General features: G+C 41.2%; 3 protein-coding genes across 5 annotated transcripts; 1 reads left to right on the top strand and 2 right to left on the bottom strand.

Moving 5' to 3' along the window:
- Positions 1-316: 316 nt before the first annotated feature.
- On the bottom strand, positions 317-9,337 carry LOC117452728 (dynamin-1-like protein). 2 transcript variants are annotated; one of them, XM_034091463.1, is made up of 18 exons: positions 9,186-9,337; positions 8,149-8,275; positions 7,814-7,955; positions 7,478-7,516; positions 7,240-7,286; positions 6,690-6,761; positions 6,508-6,594; positions 6,209-6,371; positions 4,649-4,769; positions 4,124-4,462; positions 3,634-3,754; positions 3,131-3,286; positions 2,928-3,017; positions 2,735-2,833; positions 2,458-2,574; positions 2,257-2,366; positions 1,997-2,156; positions 317-1,889 (listed from the first exon to the last, which is right to left on the bottom strand). In XM_034091463.1, the coding sequence occupies exons 2-18, from the start codon at positions 8,248-8,250 to the stop codon at positions 1,833-1,835; spliced, it is 2,022 nt and encodes a 673-aa protein (XP_033947354.1). In that variant the 5' UTR covers positions 8,251-8,275; positions 9,186-9,337; the 3' UTR covers positions 317-1,832. The 2 variants fall into 2 exon arrangements, with proteins under 2 accessions (XP_033947354.1, XP_033947355.1); XM_034091464.1 differs by lacking the exon at positions 7,478-7,516.
- Positions 9,338-9,591: 254 nt separating this feature from the next.
- Positions 9,592-14,128, bottom strand: ubl4a (ubiquitin like 4A). The gene is made up of 4 exons (XM_034091856.2): positions 13,950-14,128; positions 12,164-12,269; positions 11,828-12,039; positions 9,592-10,213 (listed from the first exon to the last, which is right to left on the bottom strand). Exons 1-4 carry the CDS (start codon positions 13,995-13,997, stop codon positions 10,106-10,108), a joined length of 474 nt encoding a protein of 157 aa, XP_033947747.1. The 5' UTR covers positions 13,998-14,128; the 3' UTR covers positions 9,592-10,105.
- Positions 14,092-25,136, top strand: prkg1l (protein kinase cGMP-dependent 1, like). Of its 2 annotated transcripts, XM_034091854.2 has the most exons (21): positions 14,092-14,176; positions 14,911-15,096; positions 16,578-16,770; positions 16,858-16,981; positions 17,129-17,295; positions 17,878-17,991; positions 19,705-19,810; positions 20,021-20,084; positions 20,384-20,461; positions 20,665-20,759; positions 22,652-22,717; positions 22,826-22,903; positions 23,002-23,089; positions 23,192-23,331; positions 23,420-23,509; positions 23,657-23,798; positions 23,890-24,053; positions 24,155-24,277; positions 24,538-24,600; positions 24,691-24,757; positions 24,848-25,136. In XM_034091854.2, exons 3-21 carry the CDS (start codon positions 16,581-16,583, stop codon positions 24,929-24,931), a joined length of 2,043 nt encoding a protein of 680 aa, XP_033947745.1. In that variant the 5' UTR covers positions 14,092-14,176; positions 14,911-15,096; positions 16,578-16,580; the 3' UTR covers positions 24,932-25,136. The 2 variants fall into 2 exon arrangements, with proteins under 2 accessions (XP_033947745.1, XP_033947746.1); XM_034091855.2 differs by lacking the exon at positions 14,092-14,176 and having other exon boundaries at positions 14,824-15,096.
- Positions 25,137-25,181: the final 45 nt, after the last annotated feature.

The raw sequence follows: 25,181 nt of genomic DNA on the forward strand, positions 1-25,181 counted from the left end.
TGTGTGTGTGTGTGTGTGTGTGTGTGTGTGTGTGTGTGTGTGTGTGTGTGTGTGTGTGTGTGTGTGTGTGTGTGTGTGTGTGTGTGTGTGTGTGTGTGTGTGCACCCTTCAGGAGACTGAATCCTTTTGGCGCAGCTGTGACGGACCCATCTGGCTGACTGACTTTTTCAGTCACCTGACACCAATAAAGCGAAGCAGAGAATCAAATCACATATTTAGCCGCGGCACTGTGGAAGACAAACAAACAGATATAATAAAACCTGATCGTTATCGTTATAACTGCATATTATCGTCATAACACCAAACAGACTCGGCACAGTGTCTTTTGTCAGGGTTTAATGAGTTCCTTCAATCTCAGCAGACCTTATTCAGTAAACATTTACCACACATATTGGCAGGCAAGAACTCATAGGCAGTTGACACGTACTAATATACATTTAAATAATACAAAATATACAGAATTCAGCCATTCATACGTCCCCACATGCATACTGATCACACACATGCAAACCTACACAGGGCGTTCAGAGACACACAGGATGTTGGTTGTTATAAGTTATTGTATGATTGTCACGAATAAAGCAGGTCTTCCTGAAAAGCTTAATTTGTATGAAAAAGTATTTGTTTTGTCTTTTAGACGAGACTCACATTAATCACTGTCGGGGAAGAATCTGCCTGAACAACAAATTAAGTTTAAGGAACAGATGAAAAATGAGACACGTCGAGCAATATATATCACACAATGAAACTATAATTGGCACTGAATGAATCTGCATGCAGGAGGTTTCTGCACATCGAGTCTCTCTTATTTGGGCAGTGTCCTTACTAGTGGACGGGGATAATAATTTGGAACTTTTGTATCTCTCCGTGTCCTTAACAGCAGAACAAATGGCTTCAGGATATAATGAGAAACTACAGGACATTACCATCTGGATCTGAAATCTAACAAAAGATGGCGTACCAGACCCAGACTTTTCTTATAGATAATTTATTTTCTAAAGACTATGGAATATATATACACACTTTACATTAAAGGGCTGTCCAACTCTTCTCCTACTAACCTATAACGGAGGATAATGTATGCATGACTACACACAACAAGTAGCAGTTAACAGTATGGCTGATATGTAATTTTGGCTGAGGAAAAAAGAACCTGATATTGATCAGCAGTAGAGCTGGAAAAACCATCTGCATTCTTACTTTAATTTCCGCAAATGACCATGGGTTGGGTTCAGTGCCCATTGCAGTCAGCTTTGATTGAGTTGGGTTTCCATTTTAATTCCATCTGTGGCGAGTGCTCCCACAAAGGGGATTAAAGTAGGAACACATCTAATCAAACATAGTTTTAACAGGAAGCCCAGTTTTTATGGAAAGTGAGGAATTGTAGAAGTTTAACATAGTTTGATAACCCTTCCAAAAAAACACCCTCGCGGACATTTTAAATACTCCACATATCATCTACGTTGTACACTTACAGCAATAACCTTACAACCCAACACACATTTTGTCACAAAATTAAAAAACGATTTTGTTTCACGGCTGTTTCTTTGACATTTAAACTTTGCAGTAACACTTTTGAGTGTTTGATCAATCGGCTCGCTTCAGTTCACAGTGAAAAGCGACAGCCGCAGTGGCGCTGGTCAGAGTGGCAGCTCGTGGGAAAAAGTAGATCTAAATGTGCTATGGTCATTTGTCCATGAGAAGACAGTAGTGCTGCCACACATTGACAAACACGCACACTCTGACACACACTCGCTCAGTGCTGTAAACTCACACACACTCTCATACTCTCAAAGCTGTCCTCTGACAAGGGAAGTGTTCGCTCCCTCTCGTTAAAACAGATGGGTCTCCCGGATCTCACAGATGATGTTATTGGCTTTTTTAAGGGCCTGAAAGAAGAAAAAAGAGGGTGGTTAAATCCCGGCTTTAAACTAGTAGATAAACGAAAAAGACAAATGACTTGCAGTTCTTGAGTCTGAGAGGCAGCCAGTTTTACCTCGAGCATCTGAGCGACCTCGGTCCGCTGCTGGGCCGTGTCCTGAGACTCAATGAGCAGGTCCTGCAGCAGCGGCTGTTTGTAGAGCTGACCCACCAGCTCGCTCTGCAGATGTTCTTTCACAAAGTTCACCAGGAAGTGCATCACTGTCTTGGGCACACTGCGGACACACACAGTTTGGAAAATCAGCATCACTGACAACTGAGCTCAAGTGAGAAGAAAGAAAGGGAAATGGGGAGTGCTCTGGAGTTCAGCCCAACCTGTCCTGGATGCTTTTGCGCACGATGAGGAAGTAGGAATGGATGAGGCGAGAGATAACCTCGCAGTCCCTCTGCTCCTTGGAGCTCAGCTTGCGGGATGCGGGCACCGCCTGGCCGAGGGACAGAGGCAAGGGGACATGTTGACAGTGAGCAATGTATTCAGCGCTAAGTGTTTTGTCCTACTGCTAACGCGCCACTCACCGTGTCGAGGAGGTTAATGGCCTGGCCTTTCATGGAGCTGCCAAAACCAGCAGCGGGGATTTTCTCTTCCGCCACCTTCTCGTTCTTCCAGCGCTTCCCTCCATCAATGGCCTCCGCCTGACAGCGAGAAACCAGACGAAGTCAGACGGGTCAAAGCTATTTCTGGAGTCTGGAATTAGACTATAAAGGAACTCCAATGTTTGGCTGTGGAACATAATGGTTACAGAACTGGACTTCTGCTGCTTACCCCGGCAGAACAAAGGACCCAAACACCTACCTGCTGACTGTTGACAGATGCAGAGACCTGCGCCGCGTCCGTGAAGTCGGGATGTTTTGTGTTGATGTAGGCCAGCTCGATGGATACTAAATTGTGTACCTAAAGGGGAAAAGCAGAATGAAGGTGGATAATAGGACTTGGCTTGTTCGTTTTTTTAATTAGTATGAAATATTGAAGCGAAGCTGTGGATTACCATTTCATTAGTAATCGGCAGGCGCTTCCTCAGTAATCCAGTCACTACTTCCACAATGGAATCGTGCAGTTTGGGGAATCGCAGAAGCTCCTTGGAGAAAAAGAGACATACTCTGAGTGCTTTCATAATTCATGTTAATCCAAGTCAGTTTATTGAACAAAGTCATTCAAATGTCAAACATGTATTAGCATCTCTTGGCTAACCTGCGTGCTATAGGCGGAGCAGTGCTGGATGATCCTCTGCAGCTCTTCATGAACCAGCTCCACGCAGCGCATACTGGGCTCCTCCAGGCGCTTAATCTGCCGCTTCGCCAGCAACTCAAAAGACACCTCGGGCACAAACAGAGCTGGCCGCGGACCCTGCAGGGCAAAACACACACACACACACACACACACACACACACACACACACACACACACACACACACACACACACACACACACACACACACACACACACACACACACACACACACACACACACACACACACACACACACACACACACACACACACACACACACACACACACACACACACACACACACACACACACACACACACACACACACACACACACACACACACACACACACACACACACACACACACACACACACACACACACACTTATTTACCTGCACTTCCTCCAAACGAGGGCACTTGACTAGAATTCAGATGAAACTAATTACGCAGAGGAAGCTCACCGTGGCGTTGCGGATGGCGGTGAGGATATCGAGCTCAGACAGTCCTCCCAGGGGGTCGATGGACTGTAACGTTCGCCCAAAGGTCTCATGGAATATGTAACAGATCCGAGCACCCCCGCAGCTGTAGAGGAGAGAGGCTCAGCTGTGACACCAACACAATTGCTCAGCGGCGTGTATCGTGGCCAAATGAAATGCAGTGAAGCAAAAAAAGGTCAATATTTGCCGCGTACTTATTTACATTAATTAATCGCCTTTTGCAAAGAGAGCTGTACGAGATGAGGGGGCCAGCAGAAGATGCTGAAACCACTTGATAACATCAGCCCAAGGCCATTGCCGCCATGATTAAATTGTGAACCAATGTGCATACAAAGCTGAGTCGTGTATCGACAGTAGAAAATGAGACGACAACTTGAAATCAAGAAGGCTGCGATCATCAGAAAGAAACACTTGTTATTCAATAAAGATGCTACTGTGGAGAGATCTGACTCACAGCTCTGAGGTCTGGATGTATCGGGCCGTCCCCTCGATGGTGTGGCAGTAATCGCTGGCGAATTTGGTGACGATCTGAAGCAGAGTGGCGCTCTGGTCTTCTACTGGCTGGCCGTAGCTGTTGAGCCGGGCCTGGTACTGGGAGCTGAGCACGGTCACTCTGGTTTTCAGGTCTGGCAGGCAGTCTCGGATGTGGTGCATGAGCAGCCTGCTGAGGGTCTTGGCCAGGTAGCGCGAGCTGGCCCGGGAGGCGATGGAGGGGTAGTGGCGCTGCAGGAAGGCCTGCTCGTCCCTCAGACAGTCCTCCAGGCTCTTCTGGGTGTTGATGTCATGCTGGCTCCTATTGGGAGCACCAATCAGCCGGGGAGAGGGAGAGTAGGGAGAGGGAGAGTAGGGAGAGGGAGAGTAGGGAGAGGGAGAGGAATCAGGTCAACAGGGAAATAGGGACACGAACAACTTGGCACTTGAAACCGAAAACATTACCAAGGTAAAAGAAAAGAAAACATTTGTTATGCAAAGTGCAAACCTGTTAACCACCCCGATAATCCCGAGTCTGACTGGAATGACTCGACCAAGAAGGACCTCCAGAGCGTCAGTCCCTGCATCCATTAAGTCCAGCTTACTGACCACCAGCAGCGTTCGGCGACCTAAAACACACAGATCAGTTGATTTCTACAGAATTGTATTTTATACTGAGGAACACAGAAAGTAAGCATACAGGGAAACAGGTCCTTGATGGGTGGACTGAGGACAGCAGGGAAACATTTAGACTCGGGGTGTAACGGTTCACAGAAGTCACGGTTCGGTTCGTACCTCGGTTTGGGGGTCACGGTTTGGTACATCAAGAAAAAGCAAAAAAAAGTTCCAAATGCATAATTCCAGGTTTGTTGTTATTTACTTTTGAACAGTAGTGCAAGTTTCAGTTTAAAAATAAGGAATTCTGACATTTTGAATAATTAACTGTATTAAACAGTTAAAAACAAACCACAAACAGCACCACACACTCAGATGGCCATATTATCTATAATGGCTGATGTCAAACAAAAAGGTTTCATCAAGCTGTAAAACTAAAAAGAATGTCTTGAAAATATGACATCATAAATAATAAGAAAGTGTTTCAAGAGCGCAAAGTCGTTGAAAAACATATGCCAAAAGCTTCCGTTATTTATTTTGGTCTCACTGCTCTCATGTCTATTGGCTTCTTAAAAACAGCGGGGATCAGCTGTTGAACTGCTGTTGTCTTTTGCCGGGCTCCGGTGATTGGCAAATCTGGGTGATGCCTTCGGATATGATTTATCATGTTTGGCGTGTGTTTCTATTAACATACCGCACCGCTATCGAACAACGCCGACACACCGTCCTCGTCCGATCCACCACTCGCACACCTCATCGTTATTGTAGTCCACAGGGAACCCGAAATGTTCCCACACAGCTGATTTAAAAGAAGCAGGTGGGTTCTAGCTCCTGTGTGTTATCTGAAATCGCCATACTAACTTTTCTTCTTCTTGTATTTAGTTCGTTTTGTTGTTGTGTTTCTTCTTGTTCATTTGTTGTTTAAGGGCGGCCGGCAAACAGCTTTTAGGCGCAATACCGCCCCCTGGATTATAAATAGTGTAGTGGATACTGCCCTGAATGACAGACTTTTTTCCCACTCGTAAAAAAAAAAAGGCGTATTCGTCATGTGACTGCATGTGCCGAACCGTGACGTCCGAACCGTGACAGTACGGGACGAATACGGATACCGTTACACCCCTAATTTAGACACATTCACAGATCCTAACTAGCACACACTCACAGAGGCACTTTATGGCCATGTTTGGAAGCTCCCAGACAATTACTGCAAGCAGATTCTCATCATCCATCAAGCTCTTATTCAGAGACAACAAACAGTCAGAAGGCTCTTAACAGTAAAGACTGGCAGTTCCAAAAGCCTGAAATGACTCGAGCATTAAGCATTCTTTGCGCACATTTAATAATTCAAAACGCATTTCTACTTAAGGCATGTTATTTAAAAAGCATGGATGGAGAGGAAGGATATTCAAATGAAATCTGAGGAGAAGCTGTGCCTGTGAACGAAATGTCTTACCATCTGGATCAACATCACGCGCCAATTTCAGAGCGTCAGAGGTGGCCAAGTCAGAGTTGGCGGGGGACACTGCGAGGATGAGGCAGTTTGGATTGGAGATGAAGGACATGATCATCTCTTGTACTTGTGCCTCAATATCCTCTGGCTGTTCTCCAACAGGAACCTGAGTCAACAACAACAACAACGACGAGCAGTCAGTGTTACAGTAAGCACAGCACAGATGCTCTGCGATATTATCATGATCTAGTGCTATTATGTTTGCACACATGAAATATAATTAAAAGGGGCAAAGTGTATACCTTAGTTATTCCAGGTAAATCAACCAGGGTGAGATTGAGGACTTTGGGGGAGAATATCTTCAGATATATGGGCTCAGCGCTGATTCCCTGCAGGATATGGGAGAACAGACAGATGATGAATGCAGTGTAAAAAGCAACATGTAAGGCATAGCTGACTTAAAAAGTAATGCGTTTCCTCTCACCTTGTTCTCCCCTGAAGTGCGTTCGGTCTCAGTGACAATTTCCTGACGAATTTCCTGAAAATCTGTAAAGGTCTGTGAGAAAAGGTGTGAGAATGACGCATTAACTAAACCCAGCACAGAGCACAGGACAAAGACCAGGGTCTACTTTTTCACCAATGATTTTCAATGACTTTTCCATGACCTTAACCTAATTTTCCATGACCAAAAACAATTACTCTTTCTCAGCGTACCACTGGAAATGGTTTATTTGAACATGGAACAGGAAAATAAGGTCTGCATATGAAACATGTTGTGCCTATCTAAACCAAATCAAATAGTAGGCTTACTAGCTTCTACAGGCTAAAGCCACTCAAATCTCTCACCAGCAAAATACCTCGTCAGTTAAAAGCCATTTTACGTTTCATTACTAAACGATACAGTATTTATTGTCATTATAGTATTACTATTTCGGGGATTAGATAAAATATAAATTATATTTGATTCAATTTTAGTTACATTTCCATAACTTTGGGAAGAATATGCATAATTTGAATCATGCAGATAAATATACCTGGCCCTTGCAGTGCAGGAAAGTACCCCATTCTTCAGCTTTGACACCTGCACAAACATATTTCAGTGAGTGGTTTTACAAAGATGCACCAATGTACTGTTTGGGGATACATAATGTCATCTCAAATATTACAAAAATGGACTTGACATGCTTGACATACAGATACAAGCAGAATGAACAGAACGGTTGAGGGGAAGTTAAACAAAGAAGAGCCCAAGCAGAACAAATATAAAGAGACCTGGATAGCTGATTTGGGCATTTTGTTTTATCCCATTTCCTGAAGGAGCAGTGGTGAAGAAGAAAAAGAGGAAGACAGATTGCATGTTAGCAAAGAGAGGCTCCACAAGGAATTGCTTGCAGTTCAAACAGTTAGTGAAAGTGCCATGCCTAAGTGCTAATCATATATAATCTACTTCTAGCAGACGGCATGCCTACACAAATATATAACAAGCATTGTGCTACTTCCTAGGCTGATATTCACTATCTTAATTAGTAACACCCCTTGATTGTGTGTTTTCAGGGATAACCAAAACAGCTGTCCTCTTATGTAAACTGTGTATAAATATGAAGGTACCATTCTCTGTCTTCAGTCTCTCCTGCAGAGGCGCCACATTAACAAGCTGCAACACGAGGGGTCGTCTTGTGACTATTCCTGATCCCCGAGGCAGGAAATCCCGTCCAACCAGGCTCTCCAAAACAGAGCTCTTTCCACTGCTCTGTGACGACAAATGAATAAAACAATTCAGCATGTTTGTATTCACAATACATAGGATATTTAATGTATGATCAAATAGAAACTCAGTCCAGGGTCCTGGCAGACACAGTAACAAGAGTAAAGTCCAGGCAGGGTTTACAGATAATGATTACGGTTAGAATTAAGCTTATCATTGTGTGCTTTTTGTTACTGACCTGACTTCCAACCACGACTATCTGAGGCAGCTGAATGACGTCCGCCCCCACGGTGAGAAACACCTCCTGCAGCCGGTTGATGGTGGGAATAAGAGTATCCATTCTTCCAAAAGACTGGGCAAACTTACTAAATTGATAAAAAGAGAATACACACAAATAGACAGAAAGAAAGAAGAGCAAAGTAGTTTAGCTGACAGCAAACCTCACAGGAACGTAACTCTACAGCCATTTAGGGAAATGCTTGTCCCGTAAGCCCAATGAGAATGAAGCTAGCTGCTTTATAGAATAACAAAAAGAGAACACTGTGTTGAATGTGTACAGCACTGAAGTACACTTCTGAGGTAGTTTACTTGAGTATTTCCATTTGTATGTTACTTTGTACTTCTACTCCACTACAATTCTGTAGTCCCTTTAGATGATACATAATGATAAGCAATATGATCAACACTTGAGTATTGAATATATATTATATTCTGAAATTGGCCAATCTGCATAATGAGTACTTTTACTTTGGGTACTTTAAGTATATTTGTATGTAAATACTTTTGTATTTTTATAAGCATTTTGAATGGAGGACTTTTTCTTGTAACATAGTGTTCCTACACTTTGGTATTTTTAGTACAAGATAGAGTATCCTTCCACCTCAGTAGATAGCAGCATTGTAGTCTGAGCAAGAAAAAAACAAAACACTGTGTTGTTAAAAAGGAAGGATAGATAGGTATTCCCTCTTGCTTTGCCAAAGGGTAAAGTGGTCCTGATGAGAGGGGTGTAACGCCCAGGCATCAGTCAGATAAACATGGTACCGAATCCTGACCCAATGAAGGAGACATTTTTAATTAACATCTGCCAATTAATCATACATGCATTGGTCTAACGTCTAAAATACATGGTACCAGATGTTATAGCAGCAGAGGTTGTATCAGTCAATGTGAGCGGGCTAAAGCTAACCGGCTATGCAGGAAGTGAATTAGATATACTAGCTTTGTGCTAACGTTAGCTTAGCCTCAAGAACCACCGATGCTCCATTATGACCTTACCAATGTCCACCAAATAATATCCCCGGCTTATCCAAGATGTTAGTCCTTCATTATTCGTAGGGAAACGGTAACATAGTAAAAAAACATCGCTATTTATCCAAATGGTTAGACGAAAATAAGCAGCAAAAATAAATAACCGTCAGTTTACCACATAGGCGGTACCTGCATTTCTCTTCCGCAGTCTGATTGGTCATAAAACATGACTCACCAGCGATGCAGGCACCTCATTGGTCGACCGTTAAGAGGCTGTTTTTGGTCCCGCCCACGTTTCTATTAATTCCCTTTTTGTTGTATTTAACCCCTTCTTGTTTTTAATTCTACAACCGATTTAAAACTCTTCCTATGTGGTATTAATATGGATATTTCACAAACAAGGTCAACACAACAACAAAAAACAGGAAAACACTTATTTTTCTATGGTTTAATGTGCATATATAAACATGATATTTACAAATCATACAATAAACATCAGTAAGTTACGGAATAAACACATGTATTACCTTATAATGGATTGTTAAAAGAAATCACTCAGTCATCATCCAGCACCTACATTAAGAACAAATACCCTCAAGTTGAAGTAAGTGTCCTCTGGATGTTGTAGCAGCCAGAGATCATGTGAGACTAACAGCATAAAGGGACTCCTTTGTACTCAAACATTATGTGATCAGGTCTTGTGTCATTACTGCAACATCTGTGTCAGGAAACAATACAAAAGTTGCCAAGGTTTCTTATCCAAGTCCTTTGGTCATGGACACGAAAGGCCTATTGCTGAAATAATCAACAGTCAAGTGTTATCTGTGTTCACTCAGCCAATGATTAGGCACACAGCTGGGGCCCCTGCTAGAAAACTGATATCATGTTTTCCACGCCTCACACCTCTCAAAAGACAATCACAAAAAGCCACTATCAGCTAAGCTTTCTCAGTCCATATATGAGGTGTCCATGCCGTCTCCTTCAGGGTGAAGCAGTCTTCCCGCCAAGCGCTCAATGTCATCGATACTCAGCTGTCGAAGTGAACGTTCATAGTCCTAGAACAAAAAGAAAATAATGTGAAACAGCAAGTTTAAAATGATTGCTCCGAATCCATTTCTCACCCAAGTCTCAAAAATGCTACAACTACTGTCACAAACTGGATGAATGTGGAGTATTTTGTTAAAGGAGGATGAAAGCGTAATTAAGGAGCACTATTGGAGCGACTTTGATGGCTATTGGACTCGGGATTAATTCATTTGGATTCCCGCTGTATGAAGAAATTAAAGGATGGCGCGGAAGTGGAAACAATTCACAAAGGGATTAAACTGTTTCAAACATGCTCAAAGTAAGCCGGATTTTGCCGATGTGTTTATGTGGATTCAAAAGTCGTAAATAATCTACAAAATGGAGGAGACCGATCTGATCGGAGCAACTGTGACAAATAATCTGAAACCGGCATGGATAATGACTGTTTTAAAAATGCGCTTATCCAGAAAAGCCTGGTTTGGACACTTTATGGGCAGAAGAAACATTTCTATTAAAAAAAGAATTATACATTTCTGTCTTTTTATGCCTTTAATACTAACTTGAATTTTTATTCAAATTAATTGATCAATTATTTTTTATATTTTATTGTAATGTAGAGACAAGGCTTTTAGTGACAATCATGTATTGCGTTACAATTATATGTAAAGAAAAAGAATAATAATAAAAAAGGTCTAAATATGATATTTGGCCTCAAATCATCTGAAGCCAGGCGCCCCCCCTGCGATCTTTGGCGACCCCCCCAGGTTGGGAACCACTGCTCCATGAAACGTCAAGCTACCCCACAGCACCCCCAAAAGAAAATATCTGGCGCTGCCACTGGGCGTGACTGTGCTCTGATTAACACCTGTTCCAAACACAATGGGTTGGTGGATACAGAGGGCTTCACAGGATTTACTTGTTGAGTCTTTCATATTTGAGAAAAAGGAAAACTGCATTTATTGGCCATATTTGAAGCAGACTTGAGCTGTTAAGAATGTATTCACACTTTTGAGGATCCAGCCCCTAAATGTAAAAGCAGCTTTTATGATGGCTAAATAGAATGACATTCAACAAAACACTTTCACTGTCAACATGCAAGAACATTTATTTCTATTATTTATCTTATGACCTCATTCCCATTTGTTTATGAATTATATATAACTGGGCTAAGGCATGTCATTTCATTTCAAACCTTTATTTATACAGATAAAATCCCATTGAGATCATTGATCTCTTTTCCAAGGGAGACCTGCTCAAGTAGGAAAAGAGATCAATGATCTCAATGGGATTTTATCTGTATAAATGTGATGCTGCCTACACTGCTAGCAACAAATACAAACGTGAACAATTGACTGTTAATAACGTCAGAGTGGATTAGCTAAATGTGATACCTTTTACCTAAGAATAATTGAATTGTTATACAGTTATTATTGAATGAAATCCTCAGAACTGTTACAGGGCATGTATTTTTGTAAAATGTGTATCTTTTTTGATTATAATTTCTTTTTTATCTTTAGTACTTTTTATCTTTAGTACTTTGATAAATGCTTAGGTAACGTTAAGCTGTCTTTGGCTCTTTTCTGCTGTAACAATGTAAATGTCCCCTCTGTGGGACTAATAAAGGTATTCTGATTCTTCAATACCTTAATAAGCTGTTCATGGACTTTCGCTGCATCTGCTGGACTGAAGTGCTTGGCCAGGACAGTGGACACGGTCTGCCACACTCTGCCCTGCGAGCTGCTGCTGCTGCTGCCGGCAGACATCCCTGAAGGCCCCGTCCTCTCTCCCACCGGACGGATCACCAGATTCAATTTAGCCTCTGGCCCAATGGAGTAATCACATAGTCTGTGTTCATCTGAGGAAAGCAATATATTATACACTCATTAGTAAATGTTTGATTGATGTACAAGATGGATCGGTGAATGAAGAAATGAGTCCTGCACAAAGATTATAAAACACTTGACTGTTGGCGAATCTACCTGCGAGCGCTTTCCCTTTATAGAGCAACCGCTGCTGGTTCGCTGGTATGTTGAGTCGTTCTGACACGAGTTCCTTAACGGTGGAGACCTTCTCATCTTCAGTCACCTGCAGGACCACCAACAAGATGGCATACTATGTTACATTTGGCAAACATTATGTTTTTCTGTTTAGCTGAAGCGTACTGACATTTTAAAAGAGTGTAGTCAATCCGAATATCGGAGGAATTCACATGCACAAGTGACACATACTTCAGGATGCATCTACCTCTGGTAAACAGTCTCTCTACCACAATATTCCCTATAGAAAAAAAAGAAGTCACTGGCCTATAGTGGTGGTATCCCATAAGCACTGAGACACAGCAGATAACAGGTAAGTTACACAGTGGGCGGGTACTTTTGTACTTTCAGAAATGAATCAGGAGAAACATTGCACGTTGAGCTCTTACGCAGTTTGAGATACTAGAACATAGAGTCACTTCTCTTCTGCTGAATACAACATAAAATCTGCTATTATGAAATACTTCCCTATGTGATGAATAGATCATCACATGCTCTAGATTACAGTATACTTATACTAGGCATGAACATTGTTCTCCACACAAAGTATTGCAGTAACATACGCATCATATTATGATGATAACGTTTATACGCTTCATTAATGAGCAGGTTTGGGTGTTTATATAATATACTGCATAAGCGATAGTATAGCCCCAGTTTGAATACAGTAACTTTATCAATTCAAAACACGAGAGGCACAAACTGGGGCCAGGCAAAATAACCTCACATACTTTGGAGAGTAAGACAAGTAACTAAACGCTAGTATGATGCAAGTTAGTTAATAATTAATGCTGATCTAACTAACTTGCTTAACCAGATATCCTTTTCAATAACCCTTTACGTATTGTTTCAAAACTGTACCTTGTGCATTTAAATCTAATCCAGACTGTAGTTAACTTATTATGCAAACAGTATACGTTCTTAACTTATGTTAATTATGAATTAATGTTTGTAAATGGTGGGCTGGCATATCATACAGTAGTACACCGACATCAATTCTATTAGTTAATCTGAATATTATATATTCAATAGAGAGACTATACATCTTTCACTGTTGATAAGTACATAATGTACTGTTCTGTGTGTATACATATATACATTTGCTGTTTAAGTTTATTTACTATTTATTATTATTACATTTTCAATTCATGTTCGATGCTTGTCTACATGCTGCTGTGCCAATTTATTTCCCAAACTGGAATAAATAAAAGTAAATCTTATCATCTCAACTCATACGAATGTGCTAACTATAACCATTGTCTTACGATAATGCTTTAAGTATTTGCTTAGTAGTGACTTCCCTTACCTACTCCAGACAAACCAAATAAGGACTTATGGAGATCACACTCAACCAATGTGTTTATATAACCTTAAATACAAATAAAAAGCTAAAAAAGAGAGAAGAGAAACTGGTGTAGTTACAGTTTTCGTTGTCATGTATTTTCTAAAGATATTGCTAACAAGCTAGCTAGAGTAACATTTACGTGGATTCATAACTGAGCAAGGATGGAAAGTGCAACAGTTTAAAAAAAAAAAACACTCATTAGAAATGGATAGCCTTATGCTATATCTTAAGAAAAACATGATCTGGACGGTTGCTTCAATCAGAAGGGACCACCTCTGTCGGCTAACGTTAGCATGCATATAAAGGCTAGCTAATGTTGCTAATGAAGCTATCAGTAGGTAGTTAACAGTTAGCACAGAGCTAGCTCAACGGTTCTTCACTCACCTGAACACTGCATTCTTTTCCCTGAAGCGGTTTCACGGTAAGGATCATTTTCGATGTTACCCTGAACCAAATACAACAGCACGTTTCAAATGTAGGCAATTAAATATGTTAAAGACAGGTTACTTTGCCAACTCAAGATAGCCAAACGGTTTCCTCTCTTGTCAACGGCCCATCTTCTTCTGACGCTGCTCTCTGGAGACACCACCGCCACCTGCTGACGGGAGGAGGTATGACGGCTCTGTGTGCAGGATTAGTCACCCAAAAAATATTTTCTGCTCAAGATAATTAGACTATAATTAAATATGAATAGGGAAGATGAGGGGAAATATTCTTAAAACACAGATAAAATCGTGTATTCTAAATATCTATCTTAGTTATGAACCTACTTATTAATTGTCAATATAATGAATTCCTTTTTTCAAAACTTTCAACACCTATCTTGCACATCTAGTAAACGGACAAAGCGAACATATTTGTTATAACACTTTTTTATAGTATGTCCTTATAATTTTATTTTAATACTTGTATTCTATATATTTTGTTGTTTTTTCCCTTTTTATATGTTTATTGATTGCTCCAAAAAGACATGCAAATGGACATGCAATGAAAACACTAGGCAATAAACCTATACTATATATACCTTATTCCAGGTGACTATTGGTAATCCTCATAACTATTTTCAAGAGGTTTCCATCAGTCCAACTGAGACATAACAATTGTTCTGCCACCATGTATGCATACATAGGCCTACTGCCACTTTGCAGGTGAAGATGGAGATAAAACAACCACTAATCAGTGCACACAGACTTCAATCCAACTATTTCCCTTGAGTATCTGGGGAAGGAAATGCTTCCTGCTCACCGCTCAGTTTTCCGGAGACCCATCAATCCCCGGAGTTTTGGAAATACCCCAAAGACCCTCTGACCCAATTGGGTTTCAGTCCATGCATTTCTCATTCCAGCCTCCCGGATGGTCTCCACTGTCTTGGTCATGTGATTGCTGCTGTCTGAGCCCAGCCTACAGACGCGTGCAGAGGAGCATCTCTCAGCTGTGCTGCTGCAGACAGGTTGGCACCTGTCGCATGGACTGACGGCTGCAGACACACACATTCAGGACAAGTGAGGAAGCCCCGGAAAGGCTGCGTCTGGTAAGTGAGCTTTGTGTGTGCGCGGTGATCATTTTGAATTGTATTTTATCCAGAACATTTACGTAAACGTTTGTTTACAATCAGTATTTGTTTACAATCAGTATTTGAGAAACGAAAACGCTGTTGTCAAATGTTACCAGCTTGCGCTTTCGACAAACAATATAACATAAAAAACAACATGTACGATTCCTGCTTAGACACAAAGTGTGTGTGACTTAATACAGAGTCTGACCTTGTCTCAATCGGAACTGTTCCCTTGAATCTCGTTCAGCTACCAAAGCTACTTTTCTTTGTTAAGCGTTTGTCTCGTACTCTTGTCCTTGAATTCATACAGGATTTTTTGTAATGGTGAAACAGATAAACATATGACAAATACAGGGATTGCATAAACATATAGCCTATGAATCAATTTGTGCATGTATCCTATGTTGACCCTGGAAATCAGTTTAAGTACTGCGCAAAGTCCTGCAAGCTCATAAGCAAATACAGATTTATAGTCCTATTTTCATTGCAGAGGAAACTGTGTCATTGGAATATTCTTGAGCATGTGTTGTTCTATTCAACCTGTTGTAAAGCATTGCTGAAAATCTATCTATCCATCTACCTACCTACCTACCTACCTACCTACCTACCTACCTACCTACCTACCTACCTACCTACCTACCTACCTACCTACCTACCTACCTACCTACCTACCTACCTACCTACCTACCTACCTACCTACCTACCTACCTATCTATCTATCACATTTATGTCCGTCTATATTGCAGAGCACTTTTGTACATGTGTATTGGAAGCATAATGCAACGTCTCCACTGTGGTCTATTCCAATTATCTATCCAAAAATCTATCTATCCATCTACCTACCTACCTACCTACCTACCTACCTACCTACCTACCTACCTACCTACCTACCTACCTACCTACCTACCTACCTACCTACCTACCTACCTACCTACCTACCTATCTATCTATCTATCTATCACATTTATGTCCGTCTATATTGCAGAGCACTTTTGTACATGTGTATTGGAAGCATAATGCAACGTCTCCACTGTGGTCTATTCCAATTATCTATCCATCCTACCTACCTACCTACCTACCTACCTACCTACCTACCTACCTACCTACCTACCTACCTACCTACCTACCTACCTACCTACCTATCTATCTATCTATCTATCTATCTATCTATCACATTTATGTCCGTCTATATTGCAGAGCACTTTTGTACATGTGTATTGGAAGCATAATGCAACGTCTCCACTGTGGTCTATTCCAATTAATCCATTATAATTGATTGATTCCCTGTTTTATTGTTATTAATATGAATACTTTTGTTATAAATAGTCAGATAGAGATGCAAGTAGCTGTCAAACTTTGAGTTAAATGACATTGTAGCTGCAAAAATCGAACTCAACATTTTTCAGAAATTGAACATTATGGGTTGCATGACCCTACTTTTTTATTCAACTTTGCAGGTAATGGGTACACTTCGGGACCTCCAGTTTGCCCTGCAACTAAAGATTGAGGAGCTTCGCCAGAGGGACACACTCATAGATGAGTTAGAGTTGGAGTTGGATACAAAGGATGAACTCATCCGGAGACTGCAGGAAGAACTGGATCGGTACCGAGCATCCGTCTCCCTCCCAGGGTCCTCTGCAGCCAGTGCAGGTACATTTTAATTCAATGCTTGGAACCATCAACAGGTATCACAAGCCTAAAACCTGACTTTCTGTTTGTTTTTTTCCTCTACTATAGCTTGCTCAGTTCATGGTGAGGACTCGCAGAGAGCCAATAGGAAAACAGTGATTTCTGAACCCTTCAGTCTGGACCCAGTGACTCTCGCCATGGTTTCACAAAGAATATGTGATAAAAGCAAAGAGTAAGAGCACATACATCTCTGGAAAGTTCAAGGCTCACCTACTGCTCTGTGCATGACTCAGAATCAATGAATATATTTGTTATTTTCAAAGAATGTTGCATTCAAGGCGTTAAGTAACTATGTTACATCACTGTTATGTGCACTCAGGTCTCAGAGGCTGATTCAGGCAGCGTTTTCAAAGAACGCCTTGTTGAAAAACCTTGACGAAGGAGAAGTCAGAGCCATCACAGCCTGTATGTGTCCCTCCACCATCAATCAGGGCTGCTACGTCGTTCAGGAGGGGGCCGGGGGGGCACAGGCTTATGTGTTAGAAGGTAAATCATGTCCTTCTTACAATTGCTAGCATTAATCATCCTTGAGAATATTTATTAACATTTCCTTGAGATGACAGGTGCTTAAGAACAGCCATATGAGATGATTGGTTTCATTTTATCTTTGTATATATAATTGTTCTTCTTACTGCTGCCTCACAATTTGATGAGATGGTAATATGACACTGCACTCAAATACAGCGATGGAAGAATTTCACGTTTGAGCAAGACAAGGGGAGCCACTTGGGATAACAAGGGACCCAAATTGATGTGCTTTGTGTTGAAATGTCAACTTGAGGTAAAAGACAGGAGAAAAGAGGTTCTGCTCAGAGTTCATCAGCGCCTAATTGTCCTCAGGAATCTGGCTGCATTCGTAATGTATCAGCTAATGGAGAGTGGCTGCTTGCTATTATTAGCTTGTCATCCTAAAAAAGAGAGAGGTAGTGGCCTTGATTCGCTCAGGGATGATTGCAAATTTGTTCAGACAGCTAAGGGTTTTCAACAGTCTCGATACATTTCCTGACAGAAAAACACATGTACAACAACAGCTCCACGTGTTGCATCTTTCTGTGTGTTTCTGAACAGAAGGGCGCCTGGATGTGACAAAAGACGGATTGAAGCTTCTCACGATTGAGCCAGAAGACATGTTTGGAGAGCTGAGTCTTCTCTACAACTGCACACACACCTACTCTGTCTCAGGTATAACTGTGTTCTTGGTTTTAAATGTTTGCATGCAGACATCGCTGGAGTTGCGTTGCACCGTACCACTGGTGGACTTTTACTTTAATTAGATTTGACTTGGTGAGGATATAAATAATTCTTGTTTTTGAGAATGTCACAGGCAGGCGTATCTCAGTCGGTGGTCTCTTACCCAATGAACCTAGAATCAAAGACTTTTTGAGATCGTAGGCAGCACCAAAGCTTCAAACAGTTTTCTCAGAGACGTGAGGAATTGAAAATCTTTTCTGCTTTACTGCATGCCACAGAGCTGTCTGACTGCTGCGTCCCCTCCCTGCGATCCAAAATGCATTAACTGAATTTTCACAAACATTTTCACAAACATTGGTAAGTAGCATATTCAATTCACTATGCTCGTGGTTGGAACACAACCTATTATATATACATTTCTGATGTGAGAATGTGTGATATTATTTAGAAAGTGTGTTGTCATTTCCTTCTAGCGTCTGATCACGGAGTCTTGAGGGAAAAAATGTCTAGCATCTGACCTGGTTTGACAAATAAATAGTCCGTGAAGATGGTCTGGAACGGTTTAAATTGAAAGATTCCATTATTTTGCCTTGTTTGGTCCCGAAGCATCTCATTCCCCTTTTCTCCTGCTTTCTCAACCAATTCCTATGAACTGTTATATATACTTTTTTCTCATGCCGGCGGTCTGTTGTCCTTTGTTCCATGTACATTTCTTTCAGGCCGGCCCTCAGATCTGTTCAAGGCCCACTGTATTTATCTCCATCCTCTCCTGAAATTACTTTTTCCTCTCCATTGTTGCCATCTGAAACCATCAATAAGGCTTTTGCTCGTGGTCTCACTCATTGTGAGTGAAAAAGGTGCAGGAGAATACGGGGCTTTTTTTTACAGGCTGGAAAGTTCAAGGTGGAAAAATGATTTGCTGCAGAAAACGTCAGAAAATCTTCCTTTGAGAGCAATGTTTATCTTTTTCTCAGTTGCATCGGTATATAAAAACACTCAGCATCTGCATCGCAGGCGGTGGAGTTCTGGAAACAACTCGTACAGATAGAAACACACAATGGATTGCAAAAGCCCTTAAAATCCTTAGTTTATCTCCCGAAAATAAATATGAATGATAAGTCCTTCTGTCAGTGTTAAAAAACAATAGTATAAATGCTTAGCCATGATGTAATTATAACTCTGATGGCCAACGTATTCAAGAGAATGATTAAAAATGCACATGGCTGTACCTTTTTCTGTATAACTTACATTACAATTCAGGGCAAAGCAGTATTAGCTCATGAAATGCTATATTTGTTATTATTTATCATACTATTTGAATTGCATGTCACATAGTGCAGTATAATAAACTGATTTGGTATTCCCATATGGAGGGAATTGAGACATCCGTTCTGCAGATCTCATTAGGCCGTCTAAGGACGTCTACTTCTGTTTGCAGGAAGCTTCAGTGAATTCATCAATAAGGGTCATCATTAATTCACAAGCCCCTCTTTTAATATCTATTAAAAAGAAAGAGTCATACAAAATGAGGAAATTAGATTAGATTTATAATAAAAATGTCTGTAAGAAACTGAGCACCTATTCTAATAGAGCCTGCTCTTTAGGATTTAGCTGATCCACTTACTCGTGTCTTACAGAGCTGTTTCAATACTATTTGATTTTCCTTGACAACCTGCATCACTTTTTCTGTCTTTTGACCAACAGCGCAGACGGACTGTAAACTGTGGGTTATCGATCGCAAAAGCTACCAGACTATACTTACGCAGAGCGGTCTCAACAGCCTTTCTCATTCGATGGAGCTGCTTAGCAGGTAAACATTGAACCGATACACTTCATTTGACACGTGCCGGCCTGGAAAGCTGCTTTGTATTCCAGCGACTGTATTACCATCAATGTGTTGTCTGTCGCCACAAGGCTGTATTCAGGCCTTCGACGCTGACTGAAATATTAACATTTCTATGACATGTCTCTCTGTCGAAAAACTCCTTTCAAACCTGTCATTGTGCTCGTGTTTCTGCAGCATTCCCTTCCTGCAGTCTTTGCCGGAGGACGTCATCATGAAAATGTCTGATTTGATGGAGGAGGTACAGATTACGTTTCCAAAACCTAAAGCAATCACTCATTCCTCAAACAGAATTCAGATGATAGATTATGTGTACACACAGATGCAACGTGTGTACACATGATTGTTTACAGACTCCTTTGCTTCAGCCTTCTTTGTTTTGTATCAGTTAACAAGCCAGTGCTGGGGCAGAATCAGAACAGACCCTCCTTTGTTATGGGGCTTCATCTTTACATCTGTAACAAAGTAGATTCTCTGTCTTTTCGTGCAGTTTTTAAATTATTTTCTACACTTTGCTCCTCTCTGATTTATGATCCATAGACACACTACAATGAAGGGGACTACATCATTCGACAAGGGGCCACAGGAGACACCTTTTATATCCTTACCAAAGGCCAGGTATAGTTTGATGCCTGCTGCACGGATGAGACCAAGCTTTTAGAGAAAACGATTTAGATTGTGGAAAACGATTTAGATTGTGGAGGACAAAATGTCAGAGCTGCTTTAGAAATTGCATTACACTGTGATAATTGACTTTGGTGCTTTTCATTGCACCCAAGCAAGACCTCTATTTCATTACCTCCCTATGTTGTGCTTTCCAGGTAAATGTGACGGAGAAGAAGGCCGGCCACGAAGAGCAGATTGTCCTTTCTAAGCTGTCTGAGAGAGAGTGGTTTGGAGAGACAGCTCTGTGGGGGTAAGGAGGAAGAAATGCACTTTCAGGAAATGTGCATGAGGTGTAAGATGGTATTTGCAGTGGCGGTTTTAGACCAATTATTTCACCAGTTATTCAATGAGAGGGGCGCATTTATTTGGGGACAAAGTTCAAGGTTCAAGGCTTTTATTGGTCATACGAACATAGTTATGATGATGAAAATCTTAGGTCACAGGCTCCTCCAACAGTGCAACACAATACAACTGAAAAATAGAAGCAAAATAGTGCAAGTAAATTGTAAATACAAAAAGAAAAATAGTAAAAAAAAGTGAAATAGTGCAATAAGAGTCTATATACAAGTAAAAGGAGACAAAGACAGTGTTCAATATTCAAACTTTTTTAGTTTAGTATAGAGTTATAGTGTACTGAAAAAACATACATTACCATTATTGGTGAATGTTTAAGTAACACAAATTGTGTTTTAGTTTAGTAACTTACATTTTGAAGTGACTTGGCCGAAGTCACAGTCTTCGAAGAAAAAAAAGCATTTCTGTTGCCAAACTTTGTTTTTATTTTAATTTAATTTAACACCTTGATATATGTTTGAAAAACAGAATTAGTTTCAATGAAATTACATTATTGAATAACTAGGGCTGTCAAGTTAACGCGTTAATAACGCGTTAACGCAAAAAAAAATTAACGCCACTAATTATTTTAACGCGATTAACGCATGTGTATTTTTTTTCCACGGCCGCCCCGTAGTTTCAGAGCGCATCGAGTTTAAAATACCATCTGCTGACAGCCCCGCTCCTGCCGCCCGCTTGTGGCAGACCACACTTCCACGCTCACCGGCAGGCCCCGACTGGCCATCGGGAGGACCGGGAGGGTGTGTGTGTGTGTGTGTGTGTGTGTGTGTGTGTGTGTGTGTGTGTGTGTGTGTGTGTGTGTGTGTGTTTGTGTGTGGCCCGAGCGAGCGAGAGAGAGACCTTACGTGCATTGTTGTTGTTGTTAGCATCTGGTGCTAGCTAGCTGCGCTAACGGATATACAGAGCTGTTTAAATGAAAACAGAGAAGCGACATTTCGCCACAACTGCGCCGAGCACTTGACTTTATGCAGGAAGCCAGACAGCGGGACATTGTAGGAGAAGTCAGCACACTAATGATTGCAGCAACATGATTGCAGCGTCCAGGCAGCTCCCGTTCGAGCATATGCCTTGAGTTGCACATAGCTCCAACGATCACACACACACACACACACACACACACACACACACACACACACACACACACACACACACACACACACACACACACACACACACACACACACACACACACACACACACACACACACACACACACACACACACACACACACACACACACACACACACACACACACACACACACACACACACACACACACACACACACACACACACACACACACACACACACACCATTTGTATTGTATGAGAGGTTCCAGGTTGTTGTGTTTAATATTCATGAGAATATTTGTCATTGTTCAAATGATAATAAACATTAGCATAAAGCACATTTGTCCACTCATATGTTGATAAGAGTATTAAAAACTTGAAAAATATTCCTCTAAGGTACATTTAGAACAGATAAAAAATGTGCGATTAATCGCGATTAACTATGGACAATCATGCGATTAATCGCGATTAAATATTTTAATCGACTGACAGCCCTATGAATAACAAAACATCCTTGTTAACTTTGGCCATGGTTACAGCACAGTCTTTGCTGCAACACTTTCACAAATTGTTTTATCATAGATGTTTAGGGGGATCCAAGCTCTGTGTTAAAGGAGCGCTGGCCCCTGTTGCCCCCCCCTAGAACCGCCCATGGGTATTTGTGCGACAAAGACAAATTAATTTTTTTGCAGTAATGACAAAATGTCTTCTTCTCAGAGAGGATGTTCGCACTGTGGATGTGGTTGCTGCAGGTGAAGTTACGTGCTTGGTCATAGACAGGGAGTAAGTGAATATTTTGTGTCAACTAGTAACTGAATCGTTTGCCAATCAATACTTGGTCATACTTTGATGTGCTTATCCATATATTTGAAGTATATTCATGTGTTTCAGGATCTTCAAAGACAGCCTCGGTGGGTTGGTATTTGACTGCAGTCATGAGGTGAAGCAAAGCCATGAATCCAAAATAAAGTGAGGAGCTTAAAAACACTATTTTACACAACAAAAACATGTAACCTGCACTTAGAAAACACAAAGTATAAGCTTACCCGTGTTCTGCTTGTGAACAGGTGCCCTGATCTCGTCTCATCTTCCACTTTAAGTGATTTCCAGATCGTCTGTCCCCTAGCTGTTGGGGAGTTTGGTCACGTAGACCTCGTAAGGATAGATCTCACAACATGAGACAGATGCCGCTATGCAGCTGCCTCCTCCAGGTTCCATGTTTCTATAATGTAATCTATTGATTTCCACCCCTGTCAGGTGCAACTAAAGAGCAACATCAAGTGTCTTTATGCCATGAGGGTCCTTAAAAAGAAGCTGATCCTCAACAATGGTCAACGAGAGCACATTCTGAGAGAAGGGCGCATCCTATTGGAGGCTCATTGTCCATTCATAGCCAGGTGTGTGTGTCCTTGAGCAGGTATCTATAGGGATTGTTGGGGTTTACATTGATATGTAAATGATGTTTCTATATGTGTGTTGATCAAGGCTTCATAAAACCTTCAGAGACACAGAGTGCCTGTACATCCTGACAGAAGCTTGTCTTGGCGGGGATTTATGCAACTCACTTAAAGATAAGTAAGGATTTCTGTATTAAAGAAGATGCAAGACACTGTCAACATACTGATACATATTTATAGATACCATAATGCTTTCATCACTATGCAGTTTGATGTATTACATCTGACTAAATCACACATTTATTTTGTGCACATTCTGTTTCAGAGGATGTTTGGATGATTGCAGCGCCAGGTTTTACACGGCTTGTGTTGTTGAAGCCTTGACCTTTCTTCACTGTCGAGGTGTCGTCTATAGAGACATCAAGCCAGAAAATGTTGTTCTGGATGAGCATGGTTATGCCAAACTGGTACTACAATTGGTTACAAACTCAAGTTCAGGTTGTGAATATGAAATTGTAGTTTTTGTAGGTTGTAACAACTTATATCCATGTTTTCTAGATTGGATCCAGATGTCTGAAGAAGGTAGAGGTGGGTAAGAAAACCTGGACGTTCTGCGGCACGCCGGGCTACATGGCACCTGAAATCATCTTGAACAAAGGCCATACTACTTCTGCAGACTTCTGGTCTCTTGGAGTTTTAGTGTTTGAACTTCTGAGTGGTTGGTAGGTTTGACAGTTTAATGCAGCCCTACTTTTTTTTCTCGCAATCTCATGTTCAATCTTCCTTTTAGATTGGAGTGACAGGCTCGTGTTTTTCTCTCCAGGCTCCCGTTCAGCGACGCTGACCCGCTAAATATTCTCACTGCAACCATTCGAGGCATCGATCAGATCGACTTCCCTAAAACGATCAGCAAAAGTGCCTCAAGTCTCATCAAGAAACTGTGCAGGTGGGGTAAATATGACCCACTAGACACCATGAGTTTCAGCTATTTCATGGTGCTTTTTCAGACAAACACCAACACCACTTTTAGACACCCTTCCACGATGTTAAACATTATATTCACCTCTCAAAGCCCAAACACAACCCCAGAGGAGAAAATAAGAATTCATGCAGATGTGTTGCACAACAACACTCCTTGAAGCCGTGAATCTGATTATTAAATCAAAGTTGATTTATTTGTGTTCTTGTTTTCTTTCCATCACCAAGGAGCAATCCCTCGGAGAGACTGGGCAGCCAGAGAAACGGGGCCAAGGACATTCAGAAGCACAAGTAAGATGGCCGCTTTAATGCCCTGAAGGACACAGATGAGTGCACTTGAAAACATGGATTAAAAGCATGCGATTCTCCTTTTTCAATCAGATGGTTTGAAGGATTCAACTGGGACGGACTCTGTAAAGGCACGCTAAGCCCTCCAGTTATTCCCAAAGTAAGACGTGTTTGGTTCGGCTTTGTTTCTGCTATTTGAACCCTCTTGTAATAAAAATAGCTCTTTATTTGTCGTTGAACTGTCTTTCAGATCAAGGATCCTGTGGACAGCGGTGCATCTTGCAGTCATTACACTGAGGGATCTGAGCTGTGCACAAACTGGGATGATTTCTGATCCGTCTCACACTATTCCATCACTTTCAAGTCTATTCCTCACTCACTGCCCTCAGTCTTACTACTATCAATAATTGATTATATTTTCAGACAAAAAAAACATATTTTCCACAGTATCAGGTTCTGCAGATATTGTTTGATAAATGAACCACACTGCCTACTGTGTTGAGCTCAGACTGTTTGTGATGTACACCCCTTATAGATTTATAAACATAGGACCTCAGTGTTGTCACTACTGTTGAATGTATATC

The sequence above is a fragment of the Pseudochaenichthys georgianus genome, chromosome 9 (assembly GCF_902827115.2).
Source record: "Pseudochaenichthys georgianus chromosome 9, fPseGeo1.2, whole genome shotgun sequence".
NCBI classification, from domain to species: Eukaryota; Metazoa; Chordata; class Actinopteri; order Perciformes; family Channichthyidae; genus Pseudochaenichthys; species Pseudochaenichthys georgianus.

Bases quoted from the DNA above. Each gene is read 5' to 3' on its own strand.
- ubl4a (XM_034091856.2), bottom strand. From the start codon at position 13,997: ATGATCCTTACCGTGAAACCGCTTCAGGGAAAAGAATGCAGTGTTCAG. The intron at 12,270-13,949 runs GTGAGTGAAGAA...GTGGTCCTGCAG, and splicing joins GAAAAGAATGCAGTGTTCAG to GTGACTGAAGATGAGAAGGT. The intron at 10,214-11,827 runs GTATTGAAGAAT...TTTTTGTTCTAG, and splicing joins TCCATGAACAGCTTATTAAG to GACTATGAACGTTCACTTCG.
- prkg1l (XM_034091854.2), top strand. From the start codon at position 16,581: ATGGGTACACTTCGGGACCTCCAGTTTGCCCTGCAACTAAAGATTGAG. The intron at 17,296-17,877 runs GTAAATCATGTC...GTTTCTGAACAG, and splicing joins ACAGGCTTATGTGTTAGAAG to AAGGGCGCCTGGATGTGACA. The intron at 22,718-22,825 runs GTAAGTGAATAT...CATGTGTTTCAG, and splicing joins TGCTTGGTCATAGACAGGGA to GATCTTCAAAGACAGCCTCG.
- LOC117452728 (XM_034091463.1), bottom strand. From the start codon at position 8,250: ATGGATACTCTTATTCCCACCATCAACCGGCTGCAGGAGGTGTTTCTC. The intron at 6,762-7,239 runs GTATATTTATCT...CTTTTCTCACAG, and splicing joins TCCTGCACTGCAAGGGCCAG to ACCTTTACAGATTTTCAGGA. The intron at 4,463-4,648 runs GTTTGCACTTTG...TGCTCCCAATAG, and splicing joins ATTATCGGGGTGGTTAACAG to GAGCCAGCATGACATCAACA.